This window comes from Pongo pygmaeus, chromosome 7 (assembly GCF_028885625.2).
Source record: "Pongo pygmaeus isolate AG05252 chromosome 7, NHGRI_mPonPyg2-v2.0_pri, whole genome shotgun sequence".
Taxonomy (NCBI): domain Eukaryota; kingdom Metazoa; phylum Chordata; class Mammalia; order Primates; family Hominidae; genus Pongo; species Pongo pygmaeus.
In genome coordinates this window covers 38072043-38097853 of record NC_072380.2, presented here as the reverse complement: position 1 = coordinate 38097853, position 25811 = coordinate 38072043, and the positions used below count along the sequence as shown (strand labels likewise).

Genomic DNA, 25811 nt, shown 5'->3' with positions numbered 1-25811 from the left:
ATATGGTGAGTACGGAGACAAGGACGGCTTGGTCAGCATGCATGGGCTTGGGTTGGGTTATGGCTGGGTGGACCTGGCAGATGGCCCTGCCAGTGGAGTGGAAGGCATCTGGTGTTAGGTAGGTAGGCTTGGGGCAGCAGGAAGGGGTGCTCACTAGGGGCTGTGGTCCCGGTAGTTGTGGATGTTGACCGCAGCCGTGATGCCACAGATAATGAGTGGAATCCCTCCAGCGATCAAATAGAACCTGGAGGGAATGAGGGATTGGGGGTCCCAGAGATGGGGAAAGGGAAGGGAAGAACTGGGTGCTCAGAGCCCTTTGCTTGGTGTCTCTGTCCCATCCTCTTTCCCCTTTAAATTATCAGAATTTTTTGCCAGGGATGCAAGGTCCCTGCAGGGACTACTTGGACTTGGCCATGACTGTTCTAAGGGGCAGAGGCCAGAATTGCTCTCTCACCCTAAACAGTGCAGAAGTCAGGGGTGCCACTCAGGTTCCCAGGATGCTTGTCATGGCATTTGGAGTCATCTCCTTCCCTGGCTTTGTCATGCCCCAGAAGCCCACAGGATGTCCCCCACTGCATGGTCTTGTGTGACCTGCTGAGTCTAGGGCCTAGCCTCTCCTGTCTTTGGAGAGTGATCTCCCAGGGACCTTAAACTCACCCTTCACCCACCTTGGGAGGTTTCCTACGCCTGCCTTGGAGTCCCTCCCCAGTTGCAAAGCTGGAATTGAAAGTATGTACCGGAGCATAGGACTGGGAGTGGGCAGGGCAGGGTCCCCTTCTTGCGGAGGGGGTGCCCTCCAGGTGAGCTCCTTGTGGAGCACTCGCGCCTTCACGCCCATCCAGAGCAGCGTGGATAGGGAGGAGTAGTGCAGGGTGATGCCCACCTGCGGGGTCAAGGCATGGAGGCTGGGGACCTGGGGGCTACGACTGGACCCTCCCAGAGCTTCAGCCCTACTGGTGTCCTCCCAGGCTTCCAGCCTCCGGTCCCCAGCTTTTTTACTTTACCCAGCCCACTCCCCATACACTCGCCAAGCTTCCATCCCTGCTGCCACCCTCTGCCTCCACCCCAGGGTTCTCTCCCACTGCAGGGCTTCCCATGACCCTGATATGGCTATCTGGCTGATCCCCCACCTCCCCACCACTGCAGGTCTCCATTTCCACTTTGAAGCCCATCTCCCATTCTCTCTGATCTGGTTCTTACCACCCCCTACTCACTCTCCATGACCCACCATCCCTGCCTTCCAAGGCTGCCACAGAGGAAGCCATGGAGCCACGGCCTATGAGCACCAGCCTTTTTCTTCTAGCGCATCTCCCCACTCTGTGCCTAGGTGCCAGCACTCATCTTGGAGCATCACCCCCAGAGCCCCTTCTCCTGCTTACCGCCTGGCAGACCATCTGGTAGTTGGTGAGTGTGATGCCCCCAGCAAAGACAGCAGAGGTCATGGCCATGTGGAAGCACAAGTTCAGCAGCATGTGCCAGCCCTTCCGGGACACATGGATGGAGCTGCCCAGAAACAGTCTCGAATTAATGGCCGTCCAACCCAAGGTCAGGCCCATGGGGTCTCAAGGCCATTGGGGGAGCCACGGGGGGCAGGCACATATCTGTGTGTGTGAATGGTTGGGAATGTGACAGAGGCCATAGGGTAGGAGTCCTTAACCCCTCAAAGTGATTCCAACCCCAAGGGGTGAGAGGCTGAGAAAGTCATGTGGACCCACCTGGGGAAAAAAACCCCTGCCAAGTCCTCAGTGAGTCCACCCTCCACGCTGGGAGGTTTCCTACACCTGCCTCGGAGTCCCTCCCCCATTGCAAAGCTGGAATTGAAAGTATGTACCAGAGCATAGGACGGGGAGCGGACAGGGTGGGGGCCTCCTCTGTGCCTGCCCACCACACCCTCCCTCCTGCAGGAGCACCCACCTGTGGTTGAGGATGTAGGTGATGATGGTGGCGAAGAGGCAGAGCAGCAACAAGGCCGTGCAGGGGTATACCACGGGGTGCAGCCCTGCCCCGGCGCCCCCCACCTCCCTGGGAAAGGTGCTCAGCTCCTGGGAAAGGGCAGGAAGGAGCATGTGAGGAATGTGGACACCTCGCCAGGCCCCCAGGCCAGCTTTCCTCTTCCCAGGCCCCGTCAGCCTTGGTCCTGCACTTTGGTGCTTAGTTCATCTGGGCGGAGAGGAAAGCTTCGGACTGTCCACTCTTAGGAAGCCAGCCCTACGGAGCCAGCTACTGTGGCCCCTTCCCTGCCTCCAGTCCTGCTTTGCTGGGGACTCTTCACACCCCCAGCCTGAAAAATCAGAGATGAGGAGAAAGGGAGTAGGTGCTGCCTGTGACCAGCAGCAGGCCTGCAGGACTGGAGAGTGGCAGTACCACGTGCCACGACGGAGGGGGTGACCAGGAAGGAGAAGGTTTCCCAGATTATTTTTTTCTTCTTTGTAAGAATCTAGTCTCGGCTGGGCACAGTGACTCATGCCTGTAATCCCAGCACTTTGGGAGGCTGAGGCGGGTGGATCATTTGAGGTCAGGAGTTTGAGACCAGCCTGGCCAACATGGCAAAACCCTGTCTCTACTAAAAATACAAAAAATTAGCCAGGCATGGTGGCACACGCCTGTAATCCCAGTTAGTTGGGAGGCTGACTCAGGAGAATCGCTTGGACCTAGGAGCAGAGGTTGCAGTGAGCCGAGATCGTGCCACTGCACTCCAGCCTGGCGACAAAGCCAGACTCCGTCTTAAAAAAAAAAAAAATCTGGTTTCAGAAAGTGCAGGATGTGAAGGCCAGGCTAGGGAGTTCCAGATCCATCGGGAGTTCCAGATCCATCAGATCCAACTATCTGGATATAGGCACGGAGGCCGGACCTCCCTGTCTCCTGAAAGATGGAGAGGTGGGAGAGGACAAAGGGCCATTTCCCTACATCCCACCACTCATGGGGCCCAATAGGGCTACTGTCCTTTCTGTATTTCTCCATGGTCCCAAGTGGTCAGAGTACACCCCCCCTCCATTTTCCACCCAGCCCGTGTCCCTGCCCCCACCACTTGTCACCCCACCGCACACCCACCATGAGCACGGCCACATTGCCCAAGTGCTGGCAGTGCAGGGCGCTGACATTGGGCTGGCTGGAGTGGAGCTGGCAGCCCTCCGAGGTCCAGCCCCCGGCCTCCCCGGGCCCCTCCTGGCTCCACCAAGCGGCCACAGGTTCGGTTCCCTCAGCCCAGTGCCGCAGCGAAACGGCCACTGGCTCTGTCAGGTTTCCCACGCCACAGCCACCTACAGGGGGAGGGGGACGTCCACACAGACACACACAGGGTGTCAGGGAGGTGGGCTCAGCTGGGACTCAGCAGCAGCAGCAGTGACAGGGTGTGTACTAGGCACCTGCCGGGCAGGGCACAGTGCTGGGCTGGGGGCATGCAGTGAGATGCCAAAGACAGCCTCAGTCTAACGGGGGACCCTGGAGGGGGTGGGTGCGGATGATGGTGGAAAATGTGAGCCCTCTGTGGTGGCCCGCCCTGAGTGCTGTATGAGCAGTGATGTCATGCTCCATGGTGAGGACTCAGGCTGGGGGGGCTCAGGGACAAGAACACAGAAGTGCAGATGGAGGGAACGGAAGCCAGGTGAAGGGAGGAGGGAGGCGGGCGGGATGAAGGGAGGACTAGGAGGAGGCGTTCCCAGTGGGAGAGGGGCTCCCGGAGCAGGCCCTGGGCTCCACAGACCCCTCACCCACCCGCCTCAACCCACACACTCCCACAGCCCACGCGGCTGCGGACACAGGGCTTTCACCTTCCTCAGGCCACCTTACTTGTCCTTTAAGTCTTAGTGGTTTTCGGGAAGGGCCTCCCTGGCCTCCAACTAGGTTGGGCGGTCCCTCACCCCTGTGCCCTCCAAAACACTTCACTGCTGCTCACTTACAACGAGCTGCACTTACAACGACTTGTCCACTGCCTGTCCTCTCTGCTGAAGGGTGTGTTCCTCAAGGACACAGCCGTAACTGTGCACAGGTGTGTCCCAGCTCAGGCACAATCTGGCACATACCAGATACTCAGTGAGTGTCCCCGGCCAGAACGCAAGACCTGACAGCAAGAGTCTGTGCTAGGAACAGGATGGAACCCACGGTGGGGTGGCAGCGCCTTCTGGCTGGGCAAAGGGGGTACAGCTGCATCGCTAGGACCCTAGAGGGCTCATGGAGGGAGGCAGACGTCCTGATCATGGGAAACAACCCAAGACTTTGAAGGGGCTCTCTGATGTGCAAAGTGCAGTTTGCAGAAGGTGAATCTGGTGACGGCATGAGGGACGGACTGAAGGTGGATGTATGGGGGCCAGAGATGGGCTGGTGTCAGCATGGATGGTGGGAGCAACAGTGGAATCACCGGCAGAAAGAAGGCAGGTGTGGGGGTTGCTGGTCCCGGGGGAGAGATGGAACGATAAGAGGGGGACTGCAGGTGATCCATCTGCTTTCTGGATGCCAGGCCCCCAGCTGGGTGGCGAGTCAGACACTTGGTGTCTCCCACCCCCAACACCTCTGCTCATGTTGTTATTCCTCTGCCCTGGTCTCCGCCCTTCCTTGGTGTCTCTGAAACTCCTGATCATCCCTCAAGGCCCATCTGTGTCAGTCCCACCTCCGCCATGACAGCTGGAGCCGTGTTGCCTTTTCAGAATGCTTCTCACCTGGGCTGCCTGTGCGGCAGCTGCCTGGAACCTCTCCTATGGCTGCCCTGGGAGGTTACTTCACCCTCTACTGCTTAGGTAGCCTCTGGGAGCAGTGACCACGGCCTAGATCTTTTTATTCCTTCCAGCACCAGTGACAGCGCTGTTTCTAGCAGGCACCCATTCAGCATTACTTGTCCGCATTGGGCCCGTGGAGGGGGTGTGTGTGTGTGTGTGTGGGTGTGTGTGTGCGTGTGTGTGTGTGTGTGTGTGTGTGGGAGGGGGCTGTGCTCATAGCCCTCTTGAAATTGAACAAATCTGGGATATAGAAGGCAATGTCTTCCTGAGGCTTTTCTCCTCCAGACCCTTTCTTTGTGGGGTATCTCTGCCCTCTGCCCTGTTGGGAAAAGGTGAGAGCCCCAACATCCTGTGTCGGTTCCACTAGGGCACTGGGGGGCTGTGGGCCAGGGAAGGGCAGGATAAAGGGGAACAGGGCGGACACACGAGAGGCACCCCGGGCGGGGCGGGGAGTTCAGCCCCTTACTGGTTCCTGCGAAGATGACGGGGGTGGCCACGCCACGCCTCTTGCCAGGCCCAGCAGCTCCAGGGCGGGAGGTGTTGCTGTGGCTGCGGAAGAGGCGGCCATTTCGGAAGATGAGCAGTTGCAGGGTGCAGTCTGGGGGCACGGGGGGAGCCAGGGCAGCCGGAAGGGATGAGAACAGACTCGGGGGCAGCTGGATGGAGGCCAGGGCCACGCTGTTCTGGGGGGACATAGGAGCTCCTCAGAGACACCAGGACCCCCTAGAGCACTGATGTCTTGCAGCCCCCTCCTCCCACCTCCTGTCACTGCCCCCACCAAGCACCTGCATCTGAGTGCCTCCCTTCTCCCACCCCCTCACCCTCCCCCAGCGCCCACCTTGATGTGGAAGGATGACAGAGAAACATTGGGCCTCCCGGTGGTGCAGCGGAAGCGGAGCTGCTGGTCAGCTGGGGGCTCGGGCTCAGGTTGGGGGTTCTGGCCAGGGCTTCCTGGCTGTGCGCCCGGCACCGCTCCCTCCCTCCTCTGGAAGGCTGTGCAGGTCAGGCCCACGTAGCTGTGCGGCTTGATGAGGTAGGCCTCCAATGCCACGTTCCTCGCATTCTGGGGACAGGGACCTTGTCATCCCACCATTTCAGATGGTGGCCTTCTGCTTGGGACTGCGCATCTCTCTCAATGGGACTGCTCAGGCTGTAGTCCTCCCCTTCAATCCTCGTCTTTTCAAAGCCACCTCTCTCTTTTTTTTTTAGAGAAACAGGTTCTTGCTATGTCACCCAGGCTGGGGTGCAGTGTCACGATCAGCTCACTGCAGCCTACAAATTCTGGGCTCAAGTGATCCTCCCACCTCGGCCTCCTGAGTATCTGGGACTACAGGCATGCTACCATGCTCATCTAATTAAAAACATTTTTTTTAGAGATGGGGTTTCACCATGTTGCCCAGGCTAGTCTCAAATTCCAGGCCTCAAGTGATCCTCCCACCTTGGCCTCCCGAGTAGCTGGGACTACAGGCACATGCCAACACTCCTGGGTAATTTTTGTATTTTTTGTAGAGACCAGGTCTCTCTTTGTTGCCCAGGCTGGTCTCCAACTCCTGGCCTCGGGAGAGCCTCCTGTCTCGGCCTCCCAAAGTGCTGGGATTACAGGTGGAGCCACTGCGCCCGGCCTCTTGCTCACCTCTTAGGTATGCCAGTTCTGTTGCCTGACTCAGCTGTAGAGCAGGCTCCATGTCTCGCCCCTTTGCATTGCCCCAAGGGCCTAGCACAATATCTTGCACATACACGAAGCTGTACTGTGGTTGTTATCGGATTGGAGCCCTCACCTTCTCTCAGGGAACTTCCATTACTCTTCACTCAATCCCGAGCGCTGTCTGCCCTGCCACCAACCCTTCCACCCATCCCTTCTACTACTTTCACTCTTCCTCCTGCTTATTCCCGTCAGGCTGGCCTTTTGGCTCAGTTCCCACCATGGAGTCTGGCATCACTTCTCCAGGGTCACCGGCCACCTCTCCTTAGCACTGCCCCTGACAACTTGGAAGTGAACCCCATGGCTCAGAACTTTGTCACGTCTGCTGCTCTTGCTAGCTGGGGCACAGCAGGTGCATGCCTGAGAGGGAGCGCCCCCCTCCTCTGCATGCCAGGGCCACCCCCTACGCTGACCCCCATTACCACTGAGATGTGCTGGGCATGGGGGCTGAGGGCGGCCCCCCCGATGCGCTCCAGGGCGCCCACGATGCGGCTGCAGGCCTTGTCCTCGCGCTGGGCCAGCCACAGCAGGTGCTCGTCCACCAGCATCAGGTTGCTGGCCATGTCCACCATCACCTCTACCAGCTGGGGGGACAGGGAAGTTGCTGAGGGCAGGGGCGGGGCTTGGGACCCAGGGGCTGGAGTGAGAGAGAGGCTTGAGCAAATGAGGGATGGGGGCGTTTTCCGAGCTCCTGAGGTCCAGCTGAGTCTCACCTCTTTGATCTGGTCGACGTAACCCAAAAATTTCTGGATCATCTGAGCCACATAGACTACATCCATCATGTCTGAAAAGCTGGTGGCCTCGGCTGTGTACACGCGCAGCTGATGAGCCAGGGTCAGCGCATTGGAGGCATTGATGGGCATCTGGGGATTGGGGGAAGAGAGAGAGGATCATCTCGCCTGTTCCTTCTGCCCCCGAACTGCCCCGGGGACCCTCTGCTCTGTGCCAGTGCTCAGTGCCTGGGGACAGGAGTCCAGCCTACCTTCTGGGTCTCATCAAGCTAGGAAGGCAGAGGAGGCTGAGACCATCACAGCCCAAGGCCACCACTGCCAGCACCCCTGGTGTAAGGACAGTGGGACTCTGCTTTTGGCGTTGGTGAGTAAAGGGGCGTGAGGTGGCCGGATGGGGACAGAGGACTGGTGCCCTTCCCCACTGTGGCCTCAGTGGGTCTGAATCCCTCAGCAGAGGGCGGCTAGAGGAGAGGAGCCGGCTCCTGGCTCTGCACAGGCAGGGACAGGAGGCACAGCCCAGCGGCCCAGAGATCGGGCTCCCCTTGCCCATTAGGTTGGCTTCTCCCTTCCCTGTGCCCCCGAAGCAGAGCTGGTGGGGTGCCCCAGCCTCTCCTCACCAGCACGAAGGTGTACAGCACCCTGGTGATGTCGTTGGTATAGAGACAGTGGGAGTAGTCCCCCGGCTCCCAGCGGCCGGCACGGTCACACCGGCGGGAGGCTCGGGTGCCCGGGGCGCCCCCGCCCAGGGGCACTGAGGTGAAGGGATACTGCAGGCAGGACTGGTAGGCTGTGATGCCAGCCAGAGTTCGGGGCCACCTGGGGGCAGAGGCAGGAAGTTGCCGATGAACCGGGCTTCTCAGAACAACAGCCCTTCTCCCGACTTTAGAACTGTGAGGCTGGACCCGTTGGGGCCTTGGGGAGGGATCCAGGAGCAGGGTTCAGACCAACCTTCCAGGGCTTCCCAAGTTCCACTCTCTTTGTTCTGACCGGGCTGTCACAGGCGATAGGGGGCTGGACTTTAGAGTTCTGAGTTTAAATTCAAGTTCTGCCACTTATTTGCTATGGCTTAAGGCAAGGTATTTATCCTTTCTCGGCCTCAGTATTCTCAGCTGTACAGTGGGGAGAATAATAGCTTCCCTGCATAACAGAGAGGGTCACTGGGATCTTAAAAGGTGATACTCTTTGTGGGCGAGCTTTTGCAAACTATGAATATAAGGAAGCAAATAAAGCCTTTTTGTGGCCAGGCACAGTGCTTGAGCCCAGGGGTTTGAGACCAGCCTGGGCAACAAAGTGAGACCCTGTCTCTACAGAAAATAACACAATAAGCTAGGCATAGTGGCTGCACCTGTAGTCCCAGCTCCTTGGGAGGCGGAGGTGGGAGGATTGCTTGAGCCCAGGAATTGGAGACTGCAGTGAGGTATGATTGTGCCACTGCACCGGAGCCTGAATGAAAGAGCAAGACCCTGTCTAAAAAAAAAGTCACAGTGGCTCAAGCCTGTAATCCCGGCACTTCAGGAGGCCGAGGCGGGTGGATCACTTGAGGCCAGGAGTTCGAGACCAGCCTGGCCAACATGGTGAAACCCTCTACTGAAAATACAAAAATTAGCTGGGCATGGTGGCACAGGCCAGCTACTGGGGAGGCTGAGGCAGCAAGATCATGCCATTGCACTCCAGCGTGAGACTGTCTCAAAAAAAAAAAGTCTTTTTGTGCAGCACATCTCAGATGGTAATTTTGTTGTTTGTTTTTGAGACGGAGTCTCACTCTTGTCTCCTAGGCTGAGGCTGGAGTGCAATGGTGCGATCTTGGCTCACTGCAACCTCTGCCTCCGAGGTTCAAGAGATTCTCCTGCCTCAGCCTCCTGAGTAGTTGGGATTACAGGCGCACACCACCACGCCTGGCTGATTTTTGTGCTTTTTGTTAGAGATGGGGTTTTGCCATGTTGGCCAGGCTGATCTCCTGACCTCAGATGATCTGCCTGCCTTGGCCTCCCAAAGTGCTGGGATTGTAGGTGTGAGCCACTGCACCTGGCCTCAGATGGTTAAGTTTATACATAAAGTCTATCTATTCGATAGCAAGGCTTCAGGCTGAATGACAAAAGGAAGTGTCTTCTCCATCTTTAGGACCCAACAGAGACAGCGGATGGGGAAACTCTGGCCACCTGTGATGTCAGGTGCAAGGGTGGGGTTGGGGGCTGGGCAGCCCTCTACAGGGTGGAGCGGGCCAAACCTGAAGTCCCCACGGTTGTTGGCTACACGCTCGGCGGGGCAGTAGGAGGCAGAGGTCTCCAGCACCACGATCTCCACCTTCTTGCTGGCGTTGCCCTGGGCCATGGACACGGTGCACTCCCACTCGCCTGAGGCCCACACGCCGATGTGAGACAGCGTCAGCTCACTGTGGGTGGCAGGCGGAGCTGGCTCGTGAGTCACCCTTGGGCCCAGCCACGTCGCCCTCCCTCAGCACTGTGCTATGACACTAGCTGCAGGTCCTTTTTTCTTTAATGAAACAAGGAATGCAAGTACGCACTCCTTTTATTCTGATTGGCCTTATGATACTGTTTTTTTGAGCTTCGATTTCCCCATCCTTATCATGGAGCCGATAATATCTCTCTTGCAGGTCTACTGTAGAGATTAAATCTGGTGCCATAGATAGAAGCCACTCTATACAGTGTAAGAGCACTAAAGAGATGTTAAGTATCATCATTTTGTTCTATCAGATATTTATTTCTAGCCTCTATCTAGACCATTGATAACTTAGTCCAAGCTTTCCATAAATATACATGCACATTCTCCTGGGAACACATCTGGGGGCAGCTCTTTTGCGGGGTGGTGACGGGTAGGGTAGGCCCCCCAACCCCATGCTGAGGCCTGAGGAGGGGCAGCGGGGCTCATACCTGGTGATGAAGGTGCAGTCGTGGATGAGGCTGTCAGCCAGGAGGATGCCCGCCTGCTCATCACCCTCCACAGGGGCTCGGTTGTGGTACCAGAGGATGCGGGTGTCGTTGCCCAGGTAGCTGGCAGAGCACTGGAAGGGCAGCCGATCCCCCTGGAACACCACTTGGCGTAGGGACGGGATGAGGTGGTGTGTGTGCAGCTCCAGGGCCCCCTCTGTGGGAGGAGACACCAGGCGTGAGGCCCGAGTGCACACGCATGTGAGGCTGCACATATGAGCGAGAGTCCAGCAGGATGGGGTGGGGCGGGGCGGGGCCCTCGGCCTGCAGCTTGCTCCAGCTGGGAAGGAAAAGGGGTCAAGAGAAAGTCTCCAGGGATAAGGGTAAAGGGGAGGGACAGGCGGTTTTTGGACAAAGAAAAGTGCTCCTTTCTCAGCACACGTGTTACCCCAAGAGGTGGGGCCAGATGAAAACATAAACAAGCAGACCCAAGGGGGCTTAGAAAAGCTGATGGAGGACTGACCCCGGGACACCGAGGGAAAGGGGATGCCCTGGAGGACACGCCCAGCACACAGTCATAGGCAGAGTGGGGAGAATAACACCAGCCCCGCCCCACAGGGAGGGTCACTGGGATAGTAAATGTGATTCTTTTTGTGGGAGAGCTGTTGCAAACCTGTAATGAAAGAGAGCACAGAAAAGCCTTTTTGTGCTGGGCAGCACATCTCAGATGGTGATTTATACATAAAGACAAGGTCTCCCTAAATGCAAGAGCAGGACTCAGTGTCGTAGTCTTTTGCAAACTGCAATACAAAGGTAAAAATCTGTGGGTCTGAGGGAAGGCTCGTGTCTGGGCCCTGGGTTGGTGGAGAGGCAGGGTCCCTGGTAGATGTGTAGTTGGGGGGACTTGCTCACCGCAGCAGAGCTGGGCCTCCTGGAGGCTGCCCAGGGCCTGCGCATGCAGGGCACTGGGGTAAGCACAGAGCGTGCGCTCCGACAGCTGCAGGGAGCGATTCTGGGCCCAGGGCAGCAGCCAGCGCAGGTGGCAGTCGCAGGTCAGGAACTCGGTGCCCAAGTCCCTGCAGGGTGGGCAGAGGGGTCACAGAGCAGAGCAGAGGGAGTGTGGGCTCATGGGTGGCCTGGGGCCCCAGGGAGGGACAAAGCTGGAGAGGGTAGGAGGGGCAAAATCGGGTCTATGTGCACCATCTCTGCCTCGGGCCATCGCGGGAAGGTGATCATGGGGGCATTTCAGGCACTGTCTGCTGTGGCCACTCGTGAGGCCAGTCCTGGTGGTCATGATGCTTATACATCCCTCCTAGGCAGAGAAAGGGACAGGGGTCTGGGTCCTTGTGCTGGGAAGAGATACTCACACAACCTTAAGGGCTGGCAGCTCATCAAAGACCCCAGGTTGCAGACTGGAGAAGATGTTTCCAGATATATTTCTGCAGGAGACAGGAGACAACTGAGATGGGGTCTTAGGGTGTCCATGGGCCGGCGGAGGAGAGCAGGTGGGATGTGGAAGGGTTGGGGGCCGCATTTTGCTTCCTATGCACTTCTTCCCTCTCCTCCCCTCCCTACTTCTCACCCCATCACTTACAGTCGGAGAAGCCTGGGGAGGCCCTGGAAGGTCTCGGAGGTGAGACAGCCAATCCGGTTGTTGGAGAGATCTCTAGAGAGACACAGGCAACCTCAGCGTGTTGGCCACGTGGCAGCACGCGGGTCCACTTGTGAGGAACACATGGGTGGGGCCAGGGCTTGTGTGGGGGGTGGGATGAAAAAGGAGATGAGGTTGGGGCCAGGCCGCAGCTGGACTGGAAATGCCGGCTCCTTTGACCCCAGCCAAGGCACCCGAGCGGAAAGGAGGGGCAGGTGTGGGTGGGTGAGAGGAAGGGGGTGGGCGTGGAGCAGGAGGGGTGACTTTCTCCCTCGGGAGGGGAGGGGTGGGGTCAGGGGAGGGCATGCCACTCACAAGCGCTTCAGCTCCCCCAGGCCCAGGAAGGCGCCGGACTGCACTGTGCTGATGATGTTGTTTCTCAGGTCCCTGCAGAGGCAAGTGCAGAGGCCCTCACACCTCTCCCCGCTGGAGCCGCCCTGCTCCCCGGGAGGGGTCCTCACTGTCACCACGATGTTGTTGCTGGGTTTCTCAGGGACTTGACTTCCTGCTAAACCTCTGCTCTCCTCAGCACTGGGTGGGAGGTGGGATTAAAGAACCACCCCGATCAAGGCCATCCTGGCCAACATGGTGAAACCCTGTCTCTACTAAAAATACAAAACAAACAAACAAACAAAAAATTAGCCGGGCGTGGCAGCGTGCACCTGTAGCCCCAGCTAGGCAGGAGAATTGCTTGAACCCGGGAGGTGGAAGCTGCAGGGAGCCAAGATCGTGCCACTGCACTCCAGCCTGGGTGACAGAGTGAGACTCCATCTCAAAAAAAAAAAAAGAACCACCCCCTCGGACAGGTCGCCTCCGCCTCCCTGGCTACCATCAGGGGGCACTGGTCAGAACAGAGAGAGGATGAAGAAGCCAAGAGATGGGATCACAAGGGCCTCGGACGACATGGAGAGCGCCCTGGATTGGGAGTTAGGAGGCCTCCTTTCCCACCCTGCCACACCTCCGGGCTGCCCTGCAGGTTGCTGGGGTTGCCCTGGGAAGCATTTGAAAATACGTGTCATGGTCTTTTGTATATTGCTATGCAAAGGTAGAAGCTTCTTGAGCCTGGCCTTTGTGGGCAGGGGAGGGGGCGCATGGGAGGGGTAGTTTTTTTGTTTTGTTTTGTTTTGTTTTGTTTTTGAGGCAGGGTCTCTCTGTCTCCCAGGCTGGAGTGCAGTGGTGTGACCATGGCTCATTGTAACCTCAAATTCCTGGGCCCAAGGCATCCTCCAACCTCTGCCTCCCAAGCAACTGGCACCACAGGTGTGCGCCACCACACCCTGCTAATTTAAAAAAAAATTTTTTTTTTTGGTAGAGACAGGGTCCCACTATGTTGCCCAGGCTGGTCTTGAACTCCTGGGCTCAAGTGATCCTCCCTCCTGGGCCTCCCAAAGTGCTGGGGTTACAGGTGTGAGCCACCGCGCTTGGCCAAGGCAGGTATTTTTATGGCTGTTTTATCCCTCTGCCCCTCTCTGTCTGACAGGCGAGGAAACAGGTCAGGCGGCTGGCCGAGGCCCACGTGGACTCTGCCTGGCTCCTCTCCAGGGCAGGGGTGTAAGTCCTGTCCAGCCTCCTCCTTCAGATGAGGAAGCCAGGGAGGTGACAGCTTGTTCAAGGTCTTCAGTCCTGTCTTCTCCATGGGTCTCCGCAGGAGCCCGCAGTGTCGGGAGACAGGACAGAAGGGGGCTGTGACCCCCCAGGGATCCCAGGGGCCAAGCCTGGCCTGGAGGAGTGAGCGGCAGGTAAGTCCGCAGCCTTCCAGCCCTGAGGCTGTGGCTCAAATTCAATCATGGCCTGGGCACAACTCTCTGCCCCCTTCCTCACCTGCCCCCGGGGCTGCAGGGACAGCGCTGAGGAGACAGTGCCCACCCACAGGCGACCTGCTGGGTATCTGCCTGCCCCAACCCCACACCTGCCAGGGCAGCCCCCTGGGCTCCTGGGGCAGGCAGGACCACAGAAGACCAAGGTGGGTGCCTGCTCACTGGCCTTCTCCCTCACCCTGTCCTCTGTGCCCTGCACAGCCAGGGACAGATGCCTAGAAGGCAGAGTGGGTGGGGCCAGTTGCCTACCTACTCAAAGGCCAGCTGGCTCTTTCCTGAGCGAAACCAGGACAGGCTTCAGGCTCCATAGAGCTCATGGGCCTCACAGCCCAGCGGGCCTCCCTGTCCTGGGTCTGAGATGGAGGCAGTGGCCTCTTGGCTCCCACGCACTGGCAGGAGATTGTGAGGCAGCAGGCAAGGGTGGGTGGACCCCTGGAGCAGGCAAGGGTGGGGGACCCCTGTCTGAAGGGGCGGTGGCGGGAAGACAGGAGATCCACAGAGATTTCTGGGGCCCACTTGCTTTCCCAGGCCTTGCCACCCCTCAGCCCAGATGGAGGAGGGGGTCAGAGTTGGGGGCTGAGGGGACTCTTGGCCCTGCCACCCCTCAGCCCAGATGGAGAAGGAGGTCAGCGGTGGGGGGCTGAGGAGGCTCTTGGCCCTGCCCACCACAACCTCATCAACGTCTCTGGATTACTGGGCAGGAGGGGGTTAACCAAGCCGGCTGCCCGCTGGGAGGAGAGGAAATGGGTGTTCAGGACGGGGAGGTACTGTCCCACCAGGGGGCCTGTTTGTGCACAGTCCCGCTTGGGGACAGAAACACTGTGCACAGCCCTTCCCACGGCCAGGGGAGCCCTCACCCTCAGCTCCTTCCCATAGGAAGGACTCGAAGGACTCAGCCGGCCTCCATGAGCCCAAGTCCCTGGAGAAGGAAGGGAAGGGGCCACCAGAAGGGGCCAGTTCCCTAGGGGAGAGATGGCTTCCATGCTGGGGTGTGCTGGGAGGTGTCCCCCAGTGGGGTGCACACAGGGACTGTGCCAGGACACTGATCCTAGGCCCCTGGCCGAGGGAGAGGGATGCAGGATAAGTATCCTGGCTGCCAGGGGTACCCCTCCGGCCCAGCCCCCACCATTTTGCCGCCAGACCCCATCCTCACCGCCTGCCCCTCTGGGGCTGTCCCAGCATGTGCCCCCTGGCCCCTGTTGGGGTCTGGCCATTCTCAGGGCTCAGCCTCCCACCCCCACGTCGGGAACGGGCAGAGGGAAACACATTCCTCATTGTGTCACTTCCCTTCATGGGCTGCCAAGGGGCTTAGGCGCAGCCCCCCTTCCCTCCCCGCTCACTTGTGTTTATTCTCATTTCCTCCCCGGCCCCCCTCAAAAGCCCCCACCCGCCTGCCCCACTGATGCTCTGCAGATGGGAGTGAGGCGGCGTCCGGGCCCCAGCCCCTCTTCCTGCCCTCGATTTCCCGCAGCCCAGCCATGCTGGGGCCTTGGAGAGGGCGCCTCCACCTCCATGCAGGGTGGGCATGCCTTCTGCCTTGCCTTGGGCCCGCCTGGGGAGGAGCCTCGGGGTGACAAGGCAGCCCCCAGGAGTGCCCTTGGGAGCTGGCCTGTCTTGGCTCCCTGGGCTGAGCTCTGAGAGCCTGAAGGACCCATGGGAAGCCGATGCTGCCTGGTCCCTCTGGGTAAGAAGCTGTGTCCTCCCTCGGGGCGGGAGAAATGCTACCATAAGACTTGGACATTTTTGGGACCTGCAGGTCTCCTATATATTGGTTGTTTTGAGCCTTTCTTGCTTAGCACATCCTTTTGAAGATCTATGAAGGCCATGAACTTCTGCCCGAGAAAAACTCATCACTACACCTATCACTACGCATACAATTTCCAGAGGGGCATAGAGCCCAAGTTAAGAAGCCCCGGCCGGGTGCGGTGGCTCACATCTGTAATCCCTGCACTTTGAGAGGTTGAGGTGGGCAGATCACCTGAGGTCAGGAGTTCGAGACCAGCCTGGCCAACATGGTGAAACCCCGCCTCTACTAAAAAAAAAAAAAAAAAAAAAAAAAAATAGCCAATATGGTGGCGGGCGCCTGTAATTCCAGCTACATGGGAGGCTGAGGCAGGCGAATCACCTGAACCTGGGAGGTGGAGGTTGCAGTGAGCCGAGATCATGCCATTGCACTCCAGCATGGGCAACAAGAGTGAAACTCCATCTCGAAAAAAAAAAATTGCACCTTAAAGGATATCATCAAGAAAGTGAAAGAGAATCACAGAATGAGAGAAAATATTTGAAAATCAGCTCTGATAAGGGATGTCTATCTAGAATATATACAGGACTCTTACAACTCAATAGCAGAAAGACAAATAACCCAGTTGAAAAAAATGGGCAAAGGATCTGAATAGACATTTTATCCAGGAAGACACACAAATGACCAATAAGCCCATACAAAGATGCTCAACATCACCAGCAGTAAGGGAAATGCAAATCAAAGCCACTTGACACCTACTAAGACAGCTGAATAAAAAAGAGAGACTCCAGCAAGTGTTGATGACGATGTGGAGAACTGGAACCCTTACACATTACTGGTGGGAATGTAAAATGGTGCAGACACTTTGGAAAACAGTTTCACAGTTAGGGTTACCATATGACCCAGAAATTCCACTCCTAGGTATATATCCAAGAGAAATACAGATACATCCACACAAGAACCCATAGCTGAATGTTCACAGCAGCACTGTGCATAGTAGCAAAAAGTAGAAACTGGCCACGTGTGGTAGCTCAAGCCTGTAATCCCAACACTTTGGGAGGCTGAGGTAGAAGGATCACTTGAGACCAGGAGTTCAAGACCAGCCTGAGCAACACAGTGAGACCCCTATCTCTACCAAAAAAGAAAATTGGCCAGGCATGGTGGTGCGTGCCCGTAGTCCCAGCTACTCAGGAGGCTGAGACAGGAGAATTGCTTGAGCCCAGGAAGTCAAGGCTGCAGTGAGCCGTGATCATGCCACTGCACTCTAGCACTCTAGCCTGGGCGCCAGAGTAAGACCCTGTCTGTCAAAAAAAAAAAAAAAAAGGTGGGGCATGGTGGTTCACACCTGTAATTCCAGCACTTTGGGAGGCCAAGGCAGGCACATCACGAGGTCAGGAGTTCGAGACCAGCCTGACCAACATGGTGAAACCCCGTCTCTACTTAAAAATACAAAAATTAGCCGTGTGTGGTGGCGCACGCCTGTAATCCCAGGTACTCAGGAGGCTGAGGCAGGAGAATCACTTGAACTCGGGAGGAGGAGGTTGCAGCAAGCCGAGATTGCACCACTACACTCCAGACTGGGCAACAGAGTGAGACTCCATCTCAAAAAAAAAAAAAAAGTAGTATCCACCCAAATATTCAAGAGATGAAGGGATAAACAAAATGTGGTGTAGTCATACAATGGAATATTATCTGGCCATTAAAAGGAACGAAGTGCTGATATGTGCTATAACATGGGTGAACCCTGAAAGTACCATGCTGAAAGAATCGAGTTATGAAAGATTACCTATTGCATGATTTCATTTATATAAAATGTCCAGAACAGGCAGATTTATAGATCTATAGACAGAAAGCAGATTAGTGGTTGCTTGGGCCTGGGGAAGAGGGGGTGGAGGAATGAGGAGTGACTGTTAATGATTCAAGGTTTCTTTTGCGGATGATGAAAATGTTCTAAAATTAGATTATGGTGATTACACAATTCTGTAAAATATACTAGAAACCATTGGATTGCACACTTTTTTTTTAAACGGGTGAACTTTTATGGCACGTAAATTATATCTCACTAGAGCCGTTAAAGAGCATGTGAGTTTTTATGACTGTGTGTGTGTGTGTGTGTGTGTGTGTGTGTGTGTGTACCCACATACAGGCAGGGTGGGGCTGCAGAGAGTCAGCTCCCTCTGGCCCCCACAGACCTCCCTGCTTGTGGGTTTGAAAACCAAATTATAGGTTCGGAGGCCACAAAGCAGCCTTCCCTGGGCCTACAAGACTTCCAGGGTTCACTAGAAAGTGGGGGCTGGCTGAGAAGTGGGCCAGGACACCCTGCAGGTATAGAAGTGTCTAGGGGAGGAAGGGAGAGGTTCTAGTCCCATCCTCCAGGCCCCTCTTGTCTCTGATAACAATCCACAGGTTATTTATTGAGCATGTACCCCATGCCAGGCATGGGGGCTACCATGGCCAACAAGAGGGTTGTCCCTGAACACATCAGCCTTCCCTCCTGGGCCTCAGTGGTGCCGGAGTCCAGGCAGCTTGTCTGCGGCATTCCTCCCCGGTGTTGTTGGGGACGGGGAGGGGAGGAAGGACAGAGCCCAGCAGCCTCACCCTCGGCCCCGCCCACAGATTAATGGAAGCCACCTGGCATGGGGCGAGCCTCACTCCACCCCCAGGCCGCCACTTTCGTTCGTTCCCATGAGCATCTGCTTCTAATGAGTGCCTCAGCACCCCTGCATACCAGCCCCCGGGGCTCATTAATCTCATTAAGTAATGACAAATCATCCCGGGGCTGACGGGGCTCCCCTTCCCAGACTCTCTCCTTTAGCCATGCACGAGCCTCTGGGGGCCGGTGTCCACACAGACCCATACACTGGCAGGCACGCAGTCTCGCTTCCTTTGCCTCTCTTGGGTCTGTCTGCCCCGGCCGGCTTGGTCCCTGGTCTAGAGGCATCTTACTGTGACTGACACCCTCAGAGCCCCCCAGAAAAGTCTTCCTGTGGCCTGCTCCCGCTTGGCAGGGGATCCCAGGGAATGAATCACCAGCTGTACTTGGAGCATGTATATTTCAGCTACACAATTGCCTGCCCAAGGCTGGGAACTGTAGGCAAATCTATGCAAATGATAGGCGGCCAGGGTAACATCTAGCAACTGGGAAATCTTCAGAGGGGAAGGGAACTGCCTGCCATATACTGGAAGCCTGTGCTGCCGTGCGTTCTGTATAAGGAACTCTTCCTCTGTTCCTGTAACAACTCCTCATAGCCCTGTTTTCCAGGTGAGTAACCCAGGGCTGGGAGAGGAACCGGAAGGTAAAAGAAGGAGGGATGATTCCACTCCAGGCTGCTTTTCACACCAAATGGAGTCCAGCTCTCTTTCATTAGCTCCTCTCTGCCCCAAAAGTCTTTCCTTTGGGCAAGAAACAGTCTTGGCCATGCTGGAGGGTGGTGGGAGAGAGAGAGGGCCCAGAGGTGCAAAGCGGGTCTTCTGTACACTCCCTGGGCAGCCCGGGAGGTGTTTCTGCGGGGCTCTGTTTCAGGTCTTCCTGTCTATCCTAGCTGGCTGATAAAGATGTGTGCCCCCCCCATCTCCGCCCCTACCCCCAGCCTCTCTGGATGATCATCTCTGACACATTCCCACTGGGCATCCGCTCTGTGGCCCCTTCCTTGCCCACCCTGCCCATGCTGGCCTCAGGACCCTGCATTACAAAACAGACAACACGCAGATCTACTGCCAGCTCCTGTCCAACAAGGTGACCCCCTCACGTACACACAGCCCATTTGCAAAGGCCCAAGGGGCTCTCAGCCAAGGACGCCATGCAAGCACATTCTGCAACAGCCTGGAGCTTCTGTTACAGTTAACAGACTGGGCCCCAACCCTCCCACGGGACGTGCTGCTCATAGACTGTGGGATGTTAAGTTGCCATGGCCTCAGCCGCCCAAGCCTAGACATCTGAGTTCGACAGGACAGAGGGATCAGTGTTTCCTGAGCACCAACTACATGCCAGCCCGTGGAGTCTTATTCCTGATGAATAGGCCCTCAGTCTAGGGGTCATCTTGCCCACTGGCACCTAACCCTGGATGAGCATGAGAATTGCCTGCATAGCGTGTAAAAAATTCCCAGGCCCCATGGGACAGATGAATTAGAATCTCCAGGAGGGAGGCCCAGCATCTGTATTACCCAATGGCCCTCTCCTTTTCGGGGGAAAGTGGTTGTGATGGTTAGTTTTGTGTCAGCTTGACCAGGGCTATAGTACCCAGTGGTTTAATCACACATGAATCTAGATGTCGCTGTGCAGGTATTTTGTAGATGTGGTTGACATCTTCCATCAGCTGACCTCATGTGAAGGAGATGCTCCTGTATGATGTGGGTGGGCCTCATCCAATCAGCTGAAGGCCTTAAGAGCAGACACTGAGGCTTCCTAGAGAAGAAATTCTGCCCCAAGACTGCAGCATCTGCTCCTGTCTGACTTCTCAGACTGCTGGCCTGCCCTACAGATTTGGGGTCTGCCAGCCCCCACAATCATGTCAATCAATTCCTTTTTAAAAAAAAGTCTTCGTGGCCAGACGCGGTGGCTCATGCCTGTAATCCCAGCACTTTGGGAGGCCGAAGTGGGCAGATCACTTGAGGTCAGGAGTTTGAGACCAGCCTGGCCAACATGGTGAAACCTCGTCTCTACTAAAAATACAAAAATTAGCCAGGTGTGGTGGCACGTAGCTGTAATCCCAGCTATTCAGGAGTCTGAGGCAGGAGAATCACTTGAACCTGGGAGGTGGAGGTTGCAGTGAGCCAAGATTGTGCCACTGCACTCCAGACTGGGTGACAGAGTGAGACTCTGTCTCAAAAAAGAAAAAAGAAAAAGGCCGGGCGCGGTAGCTCATGCCTGTAATCCCAGCACTTTGGAAGGCCGAGGCAGGTGGATCACAAGGTCAAGAGATCGAGACCATCCTCATCCTGGCCAACATGGTGAAACACCGTCTCTACTAAAAATACAAAAATTAGCTGGGCGTGGTGGCGTGTGCCTGTAATCTCAGTTACTTGGGAAGCTGAGGCAGGAGAATAGCTTAAACCCAGGAGGCAGAGGTTGCACTGAGCTGAGATCATGCCACTGCACTCTAGCCTGGTGACAGAGCGAGACTCCATCTCAAAAAATAATAATAAGTATTTGTATATATAAATACAGCAGTGATCAGTGACCACGTTGGAGACCCTGAGCTCCTCCAGCCCTGAACAAGCACCATCCCTGTCCTGCTGCCCACGGCACACCCTTCTGCCCAGATGGCCCCTCCTCTGGAAAGCCTGGCCCTGTCACTGGGTTCTATGATCATCTTCTCCCTATGGGCGCTGTGGGTGTCCCACACACATCCAAGGAGCATAGAATTTTAGATCCATGATGCACCTCCCAAATCACCCCATCTACCCTAGCTCTTCTGATAATGAGGAATCGAAGGCCACCCCAGTACCCACCCCGGCATCACATCCTACCTGTCTCCTGCCACCTCCCCCTGGCTCGCTCTGCCCTTCTGTTCCTCAGACTCCCCAGGCATTCCCTGAACCCAGGGGCCATGGCAATGCCTGCTCTCTTCACCCTTCCTGAGAGCTCTGGGCTTCCTTTCTCATCCCTTCAGGTCTCAGGCCCAGGCATGTCATCAGCAAGGCCTTCCTGACCTCACTACATAAAATAGCACCCCTGGCCCTCTTGCTTTCTCTTCTCCTTACCCTGTCTTGTTTTTGTCTGCTGCACTTTGGCCTCCAGACACACCACATATCTATTTGCTATTTTCTGGGTCCTATCAGTAGAGGTAAGGGCTGGGAGGGCAGGCACCTGATCTCCTGTGCTCACTCCCAATGCCTAGAACAGAGCCTGGCACATAGAAGGGCTCAGTGAGCACCTACAGAATGAATGGATGGGGTGACCAGCACAGAGCAAGAGCTGGGACTCAGCGTTTAGAATTCCCACTCTAGTGCTGCTCCTACATCACACGACTCGGCATCAAGCCAGATGCTGCCTCTCGTGAGCTGCTGCTGCCCTGGTTCTTCTGATTGCCTGCCATGCTCAGGGTGCACTTGCTATGCAGCCTCCAGAGCCTTGGTGCTGGAGAAGGACAGGCCATCTTTTCATCTTCATCAGAAAAATGTGCTCTCATGAGACTGAAGGACGAGGAGTCAGGGGCAAGGCTGAAGAAGGGGAGATGTCACTGAGGCCACCAGGGGCTCTGTGCAGCACATTCTCACTTGTGTGTGCTAAGGAGGAGGAGGAAGAGCCATTTCGGGAGGTGCCAGCCTAAGAGGGGCAGGGCAGGGGCTGAAGAGGCCACTGCGGCTTGCCTTCCTCCAAAGACCCCTGGAAGGACATCTGGTTTCCTGCGACTCCAAGACTTCCTCCAAGACCAAGCCTGGGCTGAGCAGAGGACACAGAGCTCTTGAACGCTTAGCTGCTTTCCGTCTTTGTTGGCACCCAACAGGACTTTTATTTCTAGTTATTTATTTATTTATTTAGAGACAGTCTTGCTCTGTCGCCCAGGCTGGAGTACAATGACGCGATCTCAGCTCACTGCAACCTATGCCTCCCGGGTTCAAGCAATTCTCCCTGCCTCAGCCTCCCGAGTAGCTGGTATTACAGGCACCCACCACCACACCCAGCTAATTTTTGTATTTTTAGTAGAGACAGGGTTTCACCATGTTGGCCAGGCTGGTCTCGAACTTCTAACCTCGGGTGATATTCCAGCCTTGGCCTCCCAAAGTGCTGGGATTACAGGCGTGAGCCACCACGCCTGGCCTATTTATTTATTTATTTATTTAGAGAGACAGGGTCTCACTCTTTTGCCCAAGCTGGAGTGCAGTGGCACAATTATGGCTCACTGCAGCCTCAACTTCCCCAGCTCAAGCGATTCCCACCTCAGCCTCTCGAGTAGCTGGAACTATGGGTGCATACCACTGTGCCTGGCTAATTAAAAAAAATTTTTTTTTTCTAGAGACAGGGTCTCATTATGTTGCCCAGACTGGTCTTGAGCTCCTGAGCTCAAGCAATCTGCCTGCCTCCCAAAGCTTTGGAATTACTGGCATGAGCCACCATGCCTGGCACCAAGGAGACTTTTGGATAGCAGCTTGGTGGCAGCCCTTTCTGTGCATCAAGACCACTCTGTCTGTGAGCCACAGAGCAGATGGTCAGAAGGACCTAGTCATGGAGCCGTGTGCAAATGTCACTGTCACCATCCCGGGTCCCCCTGCTATCTCCAGCTTGTCCCAGATTGGTAGACAGCCTGCTCTACCTTTCTGCCCAAATATGGCATTTGTGCCTTCCCACTCCCAGGAACCCAGCCAGGCCATCACTCTTTCCTCCCAGCTTCGGGGGTTTGGGGCCAGAGGCTTTCCCTTCTACTGTGGAATGGGTGTCATGGAGGCTCCCTCATGAGGCTGCTGTCATGGTGAGAGATCTCAACACCATGTCACATCCATACTGTGTCTCCATTACCTGTGAACACTTCTTTGGACTTTGCTGATACCTCCTTTGAACTTGACAGGAGCCCTAATCTATGTGTGTATGTGTGTGTGTGTGTGTGTGTGTGTTTTGCTTTCTTTTTGAGACAGAGAGTCTTGCTCTGTCGCCCAGGCTGGAGTGCAGTGGCGCAATCTCAGCTTACTTCAATCTTGGCTTTCCAGGTTCAAGAGATTCTGGTGCCTCAGCCCCCGAGTAGCTGGGATTACAGGCATGCAGCACCATGCCCGTAGAGGCGGGGTTTTACCATGTTGGCCAGGCTGGTCTCGAACTCCTGACCTCAAGTGATCCACCCGCCTCGGCCTCCCAAAGTGCTGGAAATACAGGTGTGAGCCACCGCGCCCGGCCTAAGTGTGTGTGTTTTTAAGAGACAGGGCCTTACTCTGTTACACAGGCTGGAGTGCAGTGGCACAATCATAGCTCACTGCAGCCTTGAACTCCTGGGCTCAAGCCGTCCTCCAGCCTCGGCCTCCCAGAGTGCTGGGATTTACAGAACCACCACGCCCAGACCCCAATATACTTAATTCTAATATACATGGCATTGTTTGTGGTCTCCTTTGGGCTGCAATCGCCTGGGCTCTTTTTGAGCAGGCGTCACACCTTATTCTTTTGTGTCTCCCATTGTGCTGACCCATTTGGGCAAAATGGTGCTAGAGGGGCCAAGGGCCCTCCCTGTCAGAGGAACTAGGAACGCCTAGCAGGATGAGAGCAGAGATGGGAGAGGGGATGGGGGCGTGAGAGAGAAAGCAAGAGTCAGGCTCTAGGAGAGGTGGGAGGCCCAGGCTTCCTCTGTGGAGGCGCAAGGACCCAGAGCTGTGGTCCAGGCTGTGGTCCCTGGATTGTACCGACGGAGCAGGGTACTTAGAGAGAGGGTGATTACATTCCTGAGTCTGGCAGCTTCAGTGAGTGGCCCAAGTGGCTGAGTGAGGTCTCCCACCCAGGGCTTACCCTACCTCTCCACGAGCCCCGTGAACACTCTCCCCCTGCGGAGAGGGCATGGCTTCTGGGCCCCCCCATTTCCCTAACAAATCACAGCCACCAGCTCCTCCTCCATAACCCTCTTCCCCACACTGGCCCCACCAGACGCAGGGGCCCCAGTTCTGGGAATGAGGTTCCAGCCGGCTAGCGGTGCCCTGGCAGCCTCAGGGCCAAGGCCAGCCTGAAGGCTGCCACTGCCCAGGCGGCTCTGAACCAGGGTGGGGTGGGCTGGAGTGGGGGAGAGGCTTGGAAATGATCGGCCTTCCCCACCCTCAGCCCCCTTGGGGCTTTGTTTGTTGATTTGTTTGTAGGAAAGGCGGAAAAGGGCTGCAGTCAGTCGCTTTAAGCCGCCCTCAGCCCTTTTATGCTGGGCCCCCAGCTGGGAGGGGGAGGCCAGTCAAGAGCTCGGCCCTCACAGCTAATTGCTCATTAAAGAGCGTTAATGAGCTTCTCAGAACTCGCTCCTCACTTCTCTCGCCGTGGCTGGCGGAGGAGCTGGTCTCTCGTTCCATACCAGCGCCTCTCTGGCTTCTCCTTGTTGGTCAAGCCCTGGGCAGGGTCCCAGTGGGTCTAACTCCGGGCCCTGCTCGGCCGGCAGGTTCTGGATTCACTCAGTGACCAGCATTCCTCCTCTTCCCTGGGGTGACCTCTTGCCATCACGGCCACCCCCCTCCTCCACCCCACCTTTCCCAGCACTTACAGCTTCTCCAGCAGCGACAGTCCCAAGAAGGAGCCATTGCGGAGCCCCGTGATCTTGTTATTGCTCAAGAGCCTGAAGAGACAGAGAGAACACACAGGAGAAGGCGCTGTTACGTGCTGGGCATCCGCTTTCACCACTGGTGGGGCCAGCTTGCATCTGCGTCAACGGCGCCCCCTGGAGTTGTGCGAGGCAGCAGCCCCACCCTCTACTTCCGGAGATTATGGGGAGAAGCCAGCCAACGGTCCACCCAGCTCCAAGTCAGACCTTCCTGCCCTGAGTCTCCTCCAAGCCTGGCTCTGACGTGGCGCTCTGTGTGCAGGTGGGAGGTGGGCTGAGCAGGTGGGCATGGCGCTGTGATGCCCCGTTTCCACTCTGGAACCACAGGGCTGACCCTCGGTGCCCCCTCATGCCCTTCACAGTTCCATCCTTGCTCAAGCCCTTCACCCAATATCCTGAGGAGAGTGGTGGGGAGAATGGCTTGAACGGGGCCAGGATGTCCAGCAGGTCTGGAGGCAGGCGGGAGCTGCCCTTCCTCAGAGGCTCGCACACTCTCACCTGTGAGCGGAGGACCTCACAGGCCCCCATCTCAGAGGGCCTGAGCGCACAGTGGCCGCACCCTGGCCTCCTAAGCCTTCTGAAGCCTTGGCAGAAAGCCAATGGAGCCCCAAGTGTAGGGGAAGCCAGGCCTGAGCCTCAGCCTCTGCGCCTCGGGGTTCTGTTTATTTATTCGTTTGTATTTAGGGGAGGAGGAAAGGGGCCCCAAGTGACTAAGAGAGACCGAGTGTCTCATCTCCGCCCACCCACTCAGCCTTTCTCTGCCAAGCTCCCTGCTGGGAGGAGGGAGATCCAGGCCAGCCAAAGGGCTCATCCCCCAGTTAATTGCTTATTAGAAAGCTTTAATGAGCCTCTCCGCCCAAACTCTTGCCTGCCCTGGGCTGAGGCAAAGGGTCTCCCTTCTTTGGTCTCAAGGGTAGAGAACTGACCTCGGAAGGCCAGAGGTGCAGGCCCTGGGCCTTTCCTTGTGCGAGTGGCCTCCAGGCTGGACTGGAAGGGAGGGGGAAGTGGGAAGGAACAAGCCCTAAGAAGAGCTGGCAAAGAGATGAGCCTCGAAGCTTCCTGGAAGTGGTGGGTGAACAGACCAGGGGCAGTGGGGAGACCCCCGACGGCTGACATTCCATTGGCTCGTGGAGAAGACAGTGGCCAGGATGGAGGGAAGCATGGAAAAGCGTTGAAGGGGCTTTCTAGGGCCATGGGACGGGTGGAAACCTCATCTCCTTCCTTCCTTCTCCCCACTCCATAGATCCCTCCCACCCATCCAGTCCCTGCCTAATGGTCCCTCCAATGGTGACATTTCCTGGTGGGAAGTGATGGGTACGGGGGTAGGTTGGCTGAGTTTCCAAAATGCTTA

At 56.5% G+C, this 25811-nt stretch overlaps 1 protein-coding gene across 2 annotated transcripts in view; it reads right to left on the bottom strand.

Moving 5' to 3' along the window:
• Positions 1-25811, bottom strand: part of ADGRA2 (adhesion G protein-coupled receptor A2) — a 45295-nt gene that overhangs the window by 2941 nt on the left and 16543 nt on the right. Inside the window, exons 2-18 of one of the 2 annotated variants that reach the window (XM_063668625.1) lie at positions 24404-24475; positions 12000-12071; positions 11628-11699; positions 11401-11472; positions 10946-11109; positions 10037-10250; positions 9373-9537; positions 7763-7961; positions 7128-7277; positions 6837-6998; positions 5551-5775; positions 5179-5395; positions 3052-3260; positions 1915-2042; positions 1380-1503; positions 669-883; positions 155-244 (exon numbers count right to left, since the gene is read on the bottom strand). In XM_063668625.1, coding sequence (XP_063524695.1) covers positions 155-244; positions 669-883; positions 1380-1503; positions 1915-2042; positions 3052-3260; positions 5179-5395; positions 5551-5775; positions 6837-6998; positions 7128-7277; positions 7763-7961; positions 9373-9537; positions 10037-10250; positions 10946-11109; positions 11401-11472; positions 11628-11699; positions 12000-12071; positions 24404-24475 — 2550 coding nt within the window. The remainder of the gene's footprint in view (positions 1-154; positions 245-668; positions 884-1379; positions 1504-1914; positions 2043-3051; positions 3261-5178; positions 5396-5550; positions 5776-6836; positions 6999-7127; positions 7278-7762; positions 7962-9372; positions 9538-10036; positions 10251-10945; positions 11110-11400; positions 11473-11627; positions 11700-11999; positions 12072-24403; positions 24476-25811) is intronic. The other variant, XM_054498928.2, reaches the window with a different exon arrangement.